Source organism: Salmo salar, chromosome ssa01 (genome assembly GCF_905237065.1).
Source record: "Salmo salar chromosome ssa01, Ssal_v3.1, whole genome shotgun sequence".
In the NCBI taxonomy this organism is placed as follows: Eukaryota; Metazoa; Chordata; class Actinopteri; order Salmoniformes; family Salmonidae; genus Salmo; species Salmo salar.
This window is the reverse complement of record NC_059442.1, coordinates 164,983,480-164,998,256: the sequence shown is the minus strand read 5'-3', so window position 1 is coordinate 164,998,256 and position 14,777 is coordinate 164,983,480. Positions and strand designations below refer to the sequence as shown.

Genomic DNA, 14,777 nt, shown 5'->3' with positions numbered 1-14,777 from the left:
CTTTACCTGTCATCATTACTCCAATGTATAGGCCTGCTAAATGTTTTGTGTAATACGGTGTAATCGTGTTTCCCCTACTAACACATACAGTGGGGCAAAAAAGTATTTAGTCAGCCACCAATTGTGCAAGTTCTCCCACAAATTCATAAAAAATCCTACAATGTTATTTTCTGGATTTTTTTCCCTCATTTTGTCTGTCATAGTTGAAGTGTACCTTCGATGAAAATTACAGGCGTCTCTCATCTTTTTAAGTGGGAGAACTTGCACAATTGGTGGCTGACTAAATACTTTTTTTGCCCCAGTGTATATACTGTGGGAATAACATTATCTAGAGCAATATTTCCATAATTGTACCTCTCATACCAAAAAAAATAGAATGGTTTTCACAGACAAATAGACCCATTAATGACAGTTGTTGCACAACAACAAGCACAGCTTGTAGTAAAGAACTAATGAAGTGACAGTTAAACCAAAGATTAGGATTTTCCCTGAATTTTTATTCTGAATATATATATATATACATACATACATACACAACAATTATATGTTTGATTACAATGTAATAAAGAGTGAAAACGATGGTCATTACAGTGTGCACAAGGCAGACACTTCTGATTCCAGTTTCATGAATGGGAAATGAAGTGCAAGCTCAGAGTAGGTCTGAAAATATAGGTGAAAAACATATGTACCCTGTACAGGAAACAGGTATATTTTATCTGACCCTTTAAAAACATAGCTTGGACCTTGTAGACTCAAGATGAGCCAGAACATCCATTCCATTAGTCTCAGTTCTGGAATCCAGTGAGATGTAGGCAGCAGAATATTCAACATTTAAATTCTATACATCGGCATTACATTAAAATATACAAGACACTAACAAAAGGTGAATCAAATGGGAAGCAGTCATACAGTAGCAGAGACAATCACAAACACATTGCATGTCTTAGGTAAGTGTGCCTTTTACACACACTGTGCAACAGTGACACCCCCCCAGAAACATTGAAACTTCATGAAATTAACATGTTGTAAGCTCAGCTAAAAGAGTAACAGCATTTTGTAACAAATAACCCTAGTCTAGACGAGATTGTGATTTCTGGTTAATCTAATCCTAATTATGTAACAATTGCAACACTGTTTTGACCTAGAACAGAACATTTGTTTATTTGGAGTCCAGCTTTGCCTCCCTTTCCTTGCTGGTGGTGAAAGACATGGCACCTTCTCCAAGAGTACCTTTAGAATTCAGTCCCTGGTGAACTTTGTCATGGGGTGAAGTCTTGGACCCTTTTTCTGTGGGGTCTAGGGAAGGGGCTTGCGTTGTTACTTTACCACTTGGTGCATCCTGGGGAAACGTTTGGATTTTTTTGGAAGGTGAGTGTGGGGACATTTTACAAGTCAGGTTATCTTGGGTAGGGTTCTTTGAAGGGACTTTGCCACTTGGTGCACCTTGGGCAGGGGATTGTGGTGATACGTCACCACTCTGGGTTTGTGGTGGCACTTTGCAACTTTGGGCATCATGCTGCAGAGTCTGCTTGACACATTTGTCAGGGGTTGAGGGTTCCAGTTTGTCTTTGGAGGCGTGTTGAGTTGCTGGGTTCTGGGTGGCTGAGAGTCCAGCAGGAGGTTCCAGGTCCTCAGAGGAGGATTGCAGGGCTGCTTTGCTTTCTGTGGTGGGCTGAGAAGGGGACGGCTGGGATGCTTTATCCCCGGCTGCAGCGTTTGGGGAAGGGTCGGCAGGGCCAGACCGGGGATCTTTGGTGGGCGATGAGCTGATCCCTGTGAAGGAGAAAAGGAAGCGCAATGAGCATGGTCAACTGTGAGCATAGCTCACACCGCTGGTGAAATGGACTTCAGTTCATTTCAAATTGTAGAGTTAATCTCCAGCTGTTACTGAGCTTTCAGATGTTTCAACTTGGCATTCTCCATTCACAAGAACATTGTGACTGAAAAATAAGGAAAAAAGTTCCAGCGGAAGGTCAACCTGAGAAAAACTTGTCAATCATTTCAGAATGAAGCCACGTTCCTAATTATATTTTGGAGTGCAGACTAACAGTAGGCACATGTCAAAAAACAGATAAAGCAAAACCTCACATCGCCTCTCCCCTATTTGACCTATATAGTGTGTGTATGTATTGATATGTAGGCTACATGTGCCTTTTTTAAAATTGATATAGTTCTGTCCTTGAGCTCTTCTTGACTATTAATGTTCTGTATTATGTCATGTTTCGTGTGGACCCCAGGAAGAGTAGCTGCTGCTTTTGCAACAGCTAGTAGGGATCCCCCCAACAGCTAGTGGGGATCCCCCCAAAAATACCAAATAGCTTCATTTGCATATTCATGTCTATTTTACATTTACATTACACAATATTTCAGAAAAGGTGTAATACAAATAATCTCATGTCTATTACAACCAACTAATTGCAGCATTACAGCAAAAATGGAAGAGGCAAGTGAAAGGGGGAAAAAGTAAGGAACTCTGACAGCTGTGCAATATAAATAGCTAAATAGTTGGGAAGAGATTTTCGATGTACCAATTCCATGGCACATGGTTTATGAATTGACATGCAAAACGACGCCGGATTCAAAACGTTGAATTTTTTCAATTTAAATTATACCAAATTATTGCAACCAATAGAATGTTATATAAACTCGGCAAAAAAAGGAAACGTCCCTTTATAAGGACACTGTCCTTCAAAGATAATTCGTACAAATCCAAATAACTTCACAGATCTTCATTGTAAAGGGTTTAAACACTGTTCCCATGCTTGTTCAATGAACCATAAACAATTAATGAACATGCACCTGTGGAACGGTCGTTAAGACACTAACAGCTTACAGATGGTAGGCAATTAAGGTCACAGTTATGAAAACTTAGGACACTAAAGAGGCCTTTCTACTGACTCTGAAAAACACCAAAAGAAAGATGCCCAGGATCCCTGCTCATTTGCGTGAACGTGCCTTAGGCATGCTGCAAGGAGGCATGAGGACTGCAGATGTAGCCAGGGCAATAAATTGCAATGTTCGTACTGTGAGATGCCTAAGACAGCGCTACAGGGAGACAGGACGGACAGCTGATCGTCCTCACAGTGGCAGACCACGTGTTACAACACCTGCACAGGATCGGTACACCCGAACATCACACCTGCGGGACAGGTAGAGGATGGCAACAACAACTGCCCGAGTTACACCAGGAACGCACAATCCCTCCATCAGTGCTCAGACTGTCCGCAATAGGCTGAGAGAGGCTGGACTGAGGGCTTGTAGGCCTATTCTAAGGCAGGTCCTCACCAGACATCTCCGGCAACAACGTCGCCAATGGGCACAAACCCACCGTCGCTGGACCAGAAAGGACTGGCAAAAAGTGCTCTTCACTGACGAGTCACGGTTTTGTCTCACCAGGGGTGATGGTCGGATTCGCGTTTATAGTCGAAGGAATGAGCGTTACACAGAGGCCTGTACTCTGGAGCGGGATCGATTTGGAGGTGGAGGGTCCGTCTTGGTCTGGGGCAGTGTGTCACAGCATCATCAGACTGAGCTTGTCATTGCAGGCAATCTCAACACTGTGCGTTACAGGGAAGACATCCTCCTCCCTCATGTGGTACCCTTCCTGCAGGCTCATCCTGACATGACCCTCCAGCATGACAATGCCACCAGCCATACTCCTCCTTCTGTGCGTGATTTCCTGCAGGACAGGAATGTCAGTGTTCTGCCATGGCCAGCGAAGAGCCCAGATCTCAATCCCATTGAGCATGTCTCGGACCTGTTAGATCGGAGGGTGATGGCTAGGGCCATTCCCCCCAGAAATGTCCAGAAACTTACAGGTGCCTTGGTGGAAGAGTGGGGTAACATCTCACAGCAAGAACTGGCAAATCTGGCAGATTCCATGAGATGCACTGCAGTACTTAATGCAGCTGGTGGCCACACCAGATACTGACTGACTTTTGATTTTGACCCCCCCCCTTTGTTCAGGGACACATTATTCCATTTGTTAGTCACATGTCTGTGGAACTTGTTCAGTTTATGTCTCAGTTGTTGAATCTTGTTATGTTCATACAAATCTTTACACATGTCAAGTTTGCTGAAAATAAACGCAGTTAACAGTGAGAGGACATTTCTTTTTTTGATGAGTTTATATAGGGGATACAACCTTCCCAGCTCTGCAGATCATTTATTTTGGTATTGTCCATATGTAGCTCGTTTTTGGTCACAGGTCTAGGAATGGCTGAAGAATTGCAACATTTACCTAGAGCTAACGCTGCAGATAGCAATACAGGGTGATTTGAAAAGTCAGTCAATCGATCAATAATATAATTATTATTTTAGCAAAAACGTTCATCTTTAATTTACAATCTGTAGAAACTATGAGAATAGAAAGGTTCAGAACTTTTGAATCGAAAGGTTCAGTACAGTTGAAAAATATATGGCAAATAGAAATCCGGGATACTGTCAGAGTTCCTCTGTCCAGTGTCTGTGTTCTTTTGCCCATCTTAGTCTTTTCTTTTTATTGGCCAGTCTGAGATATGGCTTTTTCTTTACAACTCTTCCTAGAAGGCCGGCATCCCGGAGGCGCCTCTTCACTGTTGACGTTGAGACTGGTGTTTTGCGGGTACTATTTAATGAAGCTGCCAGTTAAGGACTTGTGGAGGCGTCTGTTTCTCAAACTAGACACGCTAATTTACTTGTCCTCTTGCTCAGTTGTGCACCGGGGCCTCCCACTCCTCTTTCTATTCTGGTTAGAGTCAGTTTGCTCTGTTCTGTGAAGGGAGTAGTACACAGCGTTGTACGAGTTCTTCAGTTTCCTGGCAATTTCTCGCATAGAATAGCCTTCATTTCTCAGAACAAGAATAGACTGACAAGTTTCAGAAGAAAGTTATTTGTTTCTGGCCATTTTGAGCCTGTAATCGAACCCACAAATGCTGATGCTCCAGATACTCAACTAGTCTAAAGGCCAGTTTTGTTGCTTCTTTAATCAGAACAACAGTTTTCAGCTGTGCTAACAATTGCAAAAGGGTTTTCTAATGATCAATTAGCCTTTTAAAATGATAAACTTGGATTAGCTAACACAACGTGCCATTGGAACACAGGAGTGATGGTTGCTGATACAGTGAGGGAAAAAAGTATTTGATCCCCTGCAGATTTTGTACGTTTGCCCACTGACAAAGAAATGATTAGTCTATTATTTTAATGGTAGGTTTATTTGAACAGTGAGAGACAGAATAACAACAAAAAAATCCAGAAAAACGCATGTCAAAAATGTTATGAATTGATTTGCATTTTAATGAGGGAAATAAGTATTTGACCCCTCTGCAAAACATGACTTAGTACTTGGTGGCAAAACCCTTGTTGGCAATCACAGAGGTCAGATGTTTCTTGTATCTCCACCCAGCACAGCCAGAAGACGACTGGCCACCCCTCATAACCTGGTTCCTCTCTAGGTTTTGGTCTTTTTAGGGAGTTTTTCCTAGCCACCGTGCTTCTACACCTGCATTGCTTGCTGTTTGGGGTTTTAGGCTGGGTTTCTGTACAGCATTTTGAGATATCAGCTGATTAAAGAAGGGCTATATAAATACATTTGATTTGTAGTTGGCCACCCAGGTTTGCACACATCTCAGGAGGGATTTTGTCCCACTCCTCTTTGCAGATCTTCTCCAAATCATTAAGGTTTCTAGGCTGACGTTTGGCAACTCGAACCTTCAGCTCCCTCCACAGATGTTCTATGGGATTAAGGTCTGGAGACTGGCTAGGCCACTCCAGGACCTTAATGTGCTTCTTCTTGAGCCACTCCTTTGTTGCCTTGGCCGTGTGTTTTGGGTCATTGTCATGCTGGAATACCCATCCACGACCCATTTTCAATGCCCTGGCTGAGGGAAGGAGGTTCTCACCCAAGATTTGATGGTACATGGCCCCGTCCATCGTCCCTTTGATGCGGTGAAGTTGTCCTGTCCCCTTTGCAGAAAAACACCCCAAAGCATAATGTTTCCACCTCCATGTTTGACGGTGGGGATGGTGTTCTTGGGGTCATAGGCAGCATTCCTCCTCCACCAAACACGGCGAGTTGAGTTGATGCCAAAGAGCTCCATTTTGGTCTCATCTGACCACAACACTTTCACCAGTTGTCCTCTGAATCATTCAGATGTTCATTGGCAAACTTCAGACGGGCATGTATATGTGCTTTCTTGAGCAGGGGGACCTTGCGGGCGCTGCAGGATTTCAGTCCTTCACGGCGTAGTGTGTTACCAATTGTTTTCTTGGTGACTATGGTCCCAGCTGCCTTGAGATCATTGACAAGATCCTCCCGTGTAGTTCTGGGCTGATTCCTTACCGTTCTCATGATCATTGCAACTCCCCGAGGTGAGATCTTGCATGGAGCCCCAGGCCGAGGGAGATTGACAGTTCTTTTGTGCTTCTTCCATTTGCGAATAATCGCACCAACTGTTGTCACCTTCTCACCAAGCTGCTTGGCGATGGTCTTGTAGCCCATTCCAGCCTTGTGTAGGTCTACAATCTTGTCCCCGACATCATTGGAGAGTTTTGGTCTTGGCCATGGTGGAGAGTTTGGAATCTGATGGATTCATTGCTTCTGTGGACAGGTGTCTTTTATACAGGTAACAAACTGAGATTAGGAGCACTCCCTTTAAGAGTGTGCTCCTAATCTCAGCTCGTTACCTGTATAAAAGACACCTGGGAGCCAGAAATCTTTCTGATTGAGAGGGGTCAAATACTTATTTCCCTCATTAAAATGCAAATCATTTTATAACATTTTTGACATGCGTTTTTCTGGATTTTTTTGTTGTTATTCTGTCTCTCACTGTTCAAATAAACCTACTATTAAAATTATAGACAGACCATTTCTTTGTCAGTGGGAAAACGTACAAAATCAGCAGGGGATCAAATACTTTTTCTCCCCTCACTGTAATGGGCCTCTGTAACCCCTATGTAGATATTCCATTAAAAAGCAGCCGTTTCCAGCTACAATAGTAATTTACAACATTAACGATGTCTACACTGTATTTCTGATCAATTTGATGTTATTTTAAATGGACAAAAAAAAATGCTTTTCTTTCAAAAACAAGGACATTTCTAAGTGACCTCAAACTTTCGAACGGTAGTGTATATATATAAATATATTTACCCCGAAAATATATGGGAGATTGGAAGTGATGCAGACAATTACTTTGATGGAAGCTACAATCTATCCGCAATATTAAAGCTGATCCACCCTTTTAAGAAAATAAAAAAATAGAATAGAATAAATTGTCTCATGTCTACATTCAACTAGTAATGGTCATTGATATATTTTTTTAAATACTCTGTTCGGAGTGTTGCCTTGCATTATTAGACTATGGTGCAGAATACCATTCAGTATTTTGGAACATAATTATGTAGTTCCACTTCTGTTGACATTATAAAAAACATTCCAGATGACAACACTTGTTACAGTACGATAGATTTTGATCAAGAAATCTGACTGTTTCAGATTGTCACATCCATAACGGAGTGTCACATCCATAACATAGTGTGTCACATTCATAATCGTCGCTTCTCCTCTCCAAAGTAATAATGCAAGACAATCTTTTCAAAATTGTTGTTTTTGTGTTCAGTCAAGCCTTTCATTCTAAAAGACTTACCAACTCAGACTTTTTGCTAATATGTTAATATGCTAATATGTTCAGTCTCCCCTTAAATCTTGTACGAAAATATATGTCACATCCATTTTTATTTATTTAACTAGGCAAGTCAGTTAAGAACAAATTCTTATTTACAATGATGGCCTACCCTGGCCAAACCCGGACGACGCTGTGTCAATTGCGCCCCGCTCTATGGGACTCCCAATCACGGCCGGTTGTGATACAGCCTGAAATCAAACCAGGGTCTGTAGTGACGCCTCTAGCACTGAGAAGCAGTGCTGCGGACCTCTGCGCCACTCAGGAGCAAAAGCGTAATTGCTTTATTTCTTATGTCACATCTATAATGCTGGAATAGCCCAAAGAATGGTCAAATAAAAAGAGTACATAAACAGAGCAAGCCAATTAGTTACAGTACTACTATAGCAAGTGATGGGTAATCAACACTAAATCGTTTACCAGTTGCAGCCTTGTCCACATTCTTCTTGCCTTGCGTGAAAGGGCAGGGCAATATCTTTGCAGGAGTGTAAGTGTTCAAAGGAGTTTTCTTCGCAGCTGTCGAACACAAAAAAAATATATTGAGATGCGAGCGGCAACAAATGATCGTTGATCATTTGTACTGTACGATGAGCAGCGATATGTACCTGGGGAGGAGGCAGAGATGTCCAGGAGTGACTCATGGGATGCAGCGATGGAAGCCAGGAAGTCGTCTATCTGTTTCAGCGAGAGCGAGTTGTGCAGGGTCTCCAGGGGGCATATGGACGGAACCATGGAGTACAGCTCAAAACCTAGAGGGTGGAAACGCCTCCAGATGACAAGCCGACAATACGGAGAACACTACAAGCCCTCTGGAGACTACTCATGACAGAGAACATTGTATTATTTGAAATCGGCAGACAAAAATCACAAGGCTTCCATTATCTCCAAGTGACAGCAAACAAAATAAAACACTACCGACAAAAATCAGATCTGATTGAGGTGAATACTGTAGGATGCAGGCAGATGTATGACACAAAGTATATCCCACTGAAAGCAATACCCATCACGACTGTCACAGCCAGGATGAGAAGAAACACAAGAGTGAATGTTAACTTAACCTAGTTGGGATTACAGTTTGGTTTATATAGCCCTAAAGCCTTTGATGGACGTTGGGGCGAGATTCAACAAAGTGGTCTAACAAACACCACAATATCGTTCAGGAGAAAAGCTGACTTTTTTAAATACATTTTTTTACATTTGATTTAAAAGCTACAAGTTGTAACTTTTTAGGCAACCTGATGAAATTTGCATAAAAATATGAGTTATAGATCTATCACTCATTGGAAGCAAGAAGCGGTACATCTGTTCTGTGTGCCATTTCTATGATTCCAGTTCTTAAGTTTCATTTTTGCATCTTTTACTTTCCGTTTGTACACCAGCTTCAAACAAGCTGAAAATACAATATTTGTGGTTATTGAAAATATTTTCACAGTGGTTTAGATGGTACAATGATTCTTGCTTGTTTTGCCACAAATTGAAATTAGGAGAACTATTAGAATTTTAGCAACCAGGAAATGGTGGAGCGATATCTGCATAATGCACATTTAATAAAATACCATAATGTAAGAAAATGGCATTAATGTACATGGCAACTATTTAAGACGTTTTAGAAATGACAATACATACAAAAGAATATGGGGCTACTTTCTTTTTCTGGTTTCATCTCTTTTTCCAGTTGGCTTGCTCTTTGGCGGGTCTAGCATTATTCTTAAGTGGTAATCGATTAGTGACTGTGGGTAATGAGTGAATTCAGGGCTCTTGAATATTCCCACATTTTGTTACATTACAGCCTTCTTCAAAAATGTATTAATTACATTTGAAAAAGTCCTCAATCTACACACAATACCTCATAATGACAAAGCGAAAAACAGGTTGCTAGATTTTTAAAAAATGTATTCAAAATAAAAAACAGAAATACTGTCACATCCTGACCAGTATAAGGATTATTTGTTATTGTAGTTTGGTCAGGACGTGGCAGAGGGTATTTTGTTTATGTGGTTCGGGGTGGTGTTTTATGTAGTAGGGTGTTTGATTTATTATTTCCGGGGTTATGTTCTAGGTTTGTATTTCTATGTGGTCTCTAGTCTTTTGTATTTCTATGTCTAGTTTATTGGGGTTGGACTCTCAATTGGAGGCAGGTGTTTTCTAGTTGCCTCTGATTGAGAGTCCTATATAGGGGTATGTGTTTGTGGGAGATTGTTTCTTGTTTTGCATGTGTGAGCCTGACAAGACTGTTTTGTTGTTCGTTTGTTATTTTGGTGTTCTCTTAATTTAAAATAAAATACAAGATGAGCATCCACATTCCTGCTGCGTTTTGGTCCTCCATTCCCGACGACAACCGTTACAAATACCTTATTTACATAAGTATTCAGACTCTTTGCTATGTGACTCGAAATTGAGCTCAGGTGCATCCTGTTTCCATTTATCATCCTTGAGAAGTTTCTACAAGTTGATTGGAGTCCACCGGCGATAAATTCAATTGATTGGAAAATATTTGGAAAGGCCCCACAGTTGACAGTGCATGTCAGAGCAAAAACCAAGGCATGAGGTCAAAGGAATTGTACATAGAGCTCCGAGACAGGATTGTGTCAAAGAACAGATCTGGGGAAGGGTACGAAAACAGCAGTATAGAAGGTCCCCAGTGGCCTCCATCATTCTTAAATGGATGAAGTTTGGAACCACCAAGACTCTTTCCTAGAGCTGGTCGCGCGGCCAAACTGAGCAATTGGCGGAGAAGGGCCTTGGTCAGGGAGGTGACCGAGAACCCGATGGTCACTCAGACAGAGCTCCAGAGTTCCTCTGTGGAGATGGGAGAACCTTCCAGAAAGCCAAACATCTCTGCAGCACTCCACCAATCAGGCCTTTATGGTAGAGTGGCCAGACGGAAGCCACTCCTCAGTAAAAGGCACATGATAGCCTGCTTGGAGTTTGCCAAAAGGCATGCAAAGACTCAGACCATGAGGAACAAGATTCTCTGGTCTGATGAAACCAAGATTGAACTCTTTGGCCTGAATGCCAAGCGTCACATCAGGAGGAAACCTGGCACCATCTCTACGGTGAAGCATGGCGGTCACAGCATCATGCTGTGGGGATGTTTTTCAGCAGCAGGGACTGGGAGCCTAGTCAGGATTGAGGGATGGATGAACGGAGCACAGAGAGATAAGTACAAAGAGATCCTTGATGAAAGAGAGAGATCATTGACGAAAGAGAGAGATCCTTGATGAAAACCTGCTTCAGAGTGCTCATGACCTCAGACTGGGGCGAAGGTTCACCTTCCAAAAGGACAACAACCCTAAGTACACAGCCAAGACAAAGCAGGAGTGGCTTGCAGACAAGTCTCTGAAAGTCCTTGAGCGGCCTAGCCCGAGCCTGTACTTTAACCCGATTGAACATCTCTGGAGAGACCTGAAAATAGATGTGCAGCGACGCTCCCCTTCCAACCTGACAGAGCTTGAGAGGATCTGCAGAGAAGAATGGGAGAAACTCCCCAAATATAGGTGTGCCAAGCTTGTAGCATCATACCCAGCAAGACTCAAGGCTGTAATCCCTGCAAAAGGTGCTTCAACAAAGTACTGAGTAAAGGGTCTGAATAACTATGTAAACGTAATATTTCCATTTTTAATATATTTGCAAAAATGTCTAAAAACCTGTTTTTGCTTTGTCATCATGGGGTATTGTGTGTAGATTGATGAAGGGGAAAACATTTAAATCAATTTTAGAATAAGGCTGTAACGTAACAATATGTGGAAAAAGTCAAGGGGTCTGAATACTTTCCGAATGCACTGTATACAATTGGAATTGGTTAGATATACTTATTTTCTAAATTATTGCATTAATATATAAATAATACTTCAGGTTTTTAACATTAGTGTGTATTTTCATGACAAAGAGCTGTGGTAGATTCAGTTTCCAAAGTATGTCGAATTTGACAGCTGAGAAGGTAACAAGTAACTGAGAAAATAATATTTAGGCATTACACTAACACCAAAGCGTAAATAAATGTGTCTGAGACACTGCAGACAAAGGTGATGATGCAGAAAACATTTTCGGTTAGTATGTTACGATGAGCATGGCTTCTCTGGTTAATACAACGGAGGGCAAAAGGGGACATTTTTATGATCACTAATAACAGCATCAAAATCTTCCCCATTTGCATGTCATTGAGGCAATTCATTGAACAAAATATGTTTGCTAAATACATAGCTAAAATCAATTGAGCTTAGCATTTGAGGTAATAACCACATATTTATTTGTATGAATACCCCCCCAATGAGTCTAACACACCATGGATGAAAAACCTCGGTACTCTGTAGAAAGACACATTTTGGGATATGATGTAAATTCATATAAAAAATATTAGATTTGAACAAAGTTTCTTTTTCAACAAAACCTTATTTGTTGGCCAAATATGAAAATATTTGCAGGGATGTATAACACAGTAGTTACACTATATGATACCTCAGGAAAAGGTATAGATTGGATCTGCCCCCTTTCTTATTAAACTTCTAATTTTCCCTATAACAAGAAAAATACAGTTGAAGTCGGAAGTTTACATACACCTTAGTCAAATACATTTAAACTCAGTTTTTCACAATTCCTGACATTTAATCCTAGTAAAAATGTCCTGTCTTAGGTCAGTTAGCATCACCACTTTATTTTAAGAATGTGAAATGTCAGAATAATAGTAGAGAGAATTATTTATTTCAGCTTTTATTTCTTTCATCACGTTCCCAGTGGGTCAGAAGTTTACATATACTCACTTAGTTTTTGGTAGCATTGCCTTTAAATTGTTTAATTTGGGTCAAACATTTCGGGTAGCCTTCCACAAGCTTCCCACAATAAGTTGGGTGAATTTTGGCCCATTCCTCCTGACAGAGCTGGTGTAACTGAGTCAGGTTTGAAGACCTCCTTGCTCGCACACTCTTTTTCAGTTCTGCCCACACATTTTCTATAGGATTGAGGTCAGGGCTTTGTGATGGCCACTCCAATACCTTGACTTTGTTGTCCTTAAGCCAATTTGCCATAACTTTGGAAGTATGCTTGGGGTCATTGTCCATTTGGAAGACCCATTTGCGACCAAGCTTTAACTTCCTGACTGATGTCCTGAGATTTTGCTTCAATATATCCACATAATTTTCCTTCCTCATGATGCCATCTATTTCGTTAAGTGCACCAGTCCCTCCTGCAGCAAAGCACCCCCACAACACGATGCTGCCACCCCCGTGCTTCACGGTTGGGATGTTGTTCTACGGCTTGCAAGCCTTCCCCTTTTTCCTCAAAACATAACGATGGTCATTATGGCCAAACAGTTCTATTTTTGTTTCATCAGACCAGAGGACATTTCTCCAAAAAGTACAATCTTTGTCCCCATGTGCAGTTGCAAACCGTAGTCTGGCTTTATGGCGGTTTTGGAGCAGTGGCCTCTTCCTTGCTGAGCGGCCTTTCAGGTTATGTCGATATAGGACTCGTTTTACTGTGGATATAGGTACTTTTGTACCCGTTTCCTCGAGTATCTTCACAAGGTCCTTTGCTGTTGTTCTGGGATTGATTTGCACTTTTCGCACCAAAGTACATTCATCTCTAGGAGACAGAATGCATCTCCTTCCTGAGCGGTATGACGGCTGCGTGGTCCCATGGTGTTTATACTTGCGTACTATTATTTCTACAGATTAACGTGGTACCTTCAGGCGTTTGGAAACTGCTCCCAAGGATGAACCAGACTTGTGGAGGTCTACAATTCTTTTTCCTGAGGTCTTGTCTGATTTTTAATTTTTTTCCCCCATGATGTCAAGCAAAGAGGCACTGAGTTTGAAGGTAGGCCTTGAAATACATCCACAGGTACACCTCCAATTGACTCAAATGATTCAAATCAATTAGCCAATCAGAAGCTTCTAAAGCCATGACATCATTTTCTGGAATTTTCCAAGCTGTTTAAAAGGCACAGTCAATTTAGTGTATGTAAACTTCTGACCCACTGGAATACAGTGAATAATAAGTGAAATAATCTGTCTGTAAACAATTGTTGGAAAAATTACTTATGTCATGCATAAAGTAGATGTCCTAACTGACTTGCCAAAACTATAGTTTGTCAACAAGACATTTGTGGAGAGGTTGAAAAACGAGTTTTAATGACTCCAACCTAAGTGTAAGTAAACTTCCGACTTCAACTGTATATTAAGTAAATATTTAAAGTACCAGTGAAAAGTTTGGACACACCTATTCAAAGCATTCCAGGTGAAGCTGGTTGAGAGAATGCCAAGATTGTGCTATGCTGTCATCAAGGCAAAGGGTGGCTACTTTGAAGAACCTCAAATATAAAATATATTTGATTTGTTTAACACTTTTTTGGTTACTACATGAGTCCTAATGTGTTATTTCATAGTTTTGATGTCGTCTTCACTAGTATTCTACAATGTAGAAAATAGTAAAAATAAAGAAAAATCCTTGAGTAGGTGTGTCCAAACTTTTGACTGGTACTGTATATGCTTGAAATTCACAGTAACAATGATAACAAATCTTAATATTTTATCAATAAATATACTAAACCTTTTTGGACTGTAGGACATGTACTGTATGGCTGTGGCTTAGATTATTTATCATAGATAGCACCTGTCAATAGCACCAAATAGAAATATCATTTTCATGAGCAAAAGTGTTCTGAGGGGCAGGACTAAAGCACACAGCTACTCAAGGTATTTCCATAGCCAAGGGTCTGAGGAAAGGAGAAAACAGGGAAGACTATGTTTAAGAGACTGTGGAGGTCTAGACTGAAAACTGAGAAAGATAAAGGAAGCTGAACTATACACAACAGAAATCTATATGAACTAAAAACACCAAACAACGTTCAGACAAGATAAAAATGGGTAAATTAAACATAAAACACTTACCACAGAACATACTGGAAAAGACTGACCCATTTAGAAAAGCAGAAAAAAAACGATAATCCAAAATGATCAAATTAGTGCAAATTGGTTTAATGTACAAAGAATGTACTTTAAATACAAAATCATATTTTGTTGCATCAAAATTACAGCGTTAACCACAAGCTGAGGTGACTGACAGGTTTATGCGGCCCAAATGTAATAAAATATTAATCCCAGATATCACATTGATGTA

At 40.8% G+C, this 14,777-nt stretch overlaps 1 protein-coding gene across 18 annotated transcripts in view; it reads right to left on the bottom strand.

The window, feature by feature from the left end:
• Positions 1–476: 476 nt before the first annotated feature.
• The window catches only part of ppip5k2 (diphosphoinositol pentakisphosphate kinase 2), an 87,568-nt gene continuing 73,267 nt past the window's right edge, over positions 477–14,777 (bottom strand). For 8 of the 18 annotated variants that reach the window (XM_014145523.2, XM_014145566.2, XM_014145583.2 and 5 more), the window contains 4 exons: positions 14,549–14,569; positions 8,267–8,410; positions 8,082–8,177; positions 477–1,773 (listed from right to left, as the gene is read on the bottom strand). In XM_014145523.2, coding sequence (XP_014000998.1) covers positions 1,160–1,773; positions 8,082–8,177; positions 8,267–8,410; positions 14,549–14,569 — 875 coding nt within the window. In that variant the 3' untranslated portion in view covers positions 477–1,159. The remainder of the gene's footprint in view (positions 1,774–8,081; positions 8,178–8,266; positions 8,411–14,548; positions 14,570–14,777) is intronic. The other 10 variants (XM_014145541.2, XM_014145557.2, XM_014145575.2 and 7 more) reach the window with 2 other exon arrangements.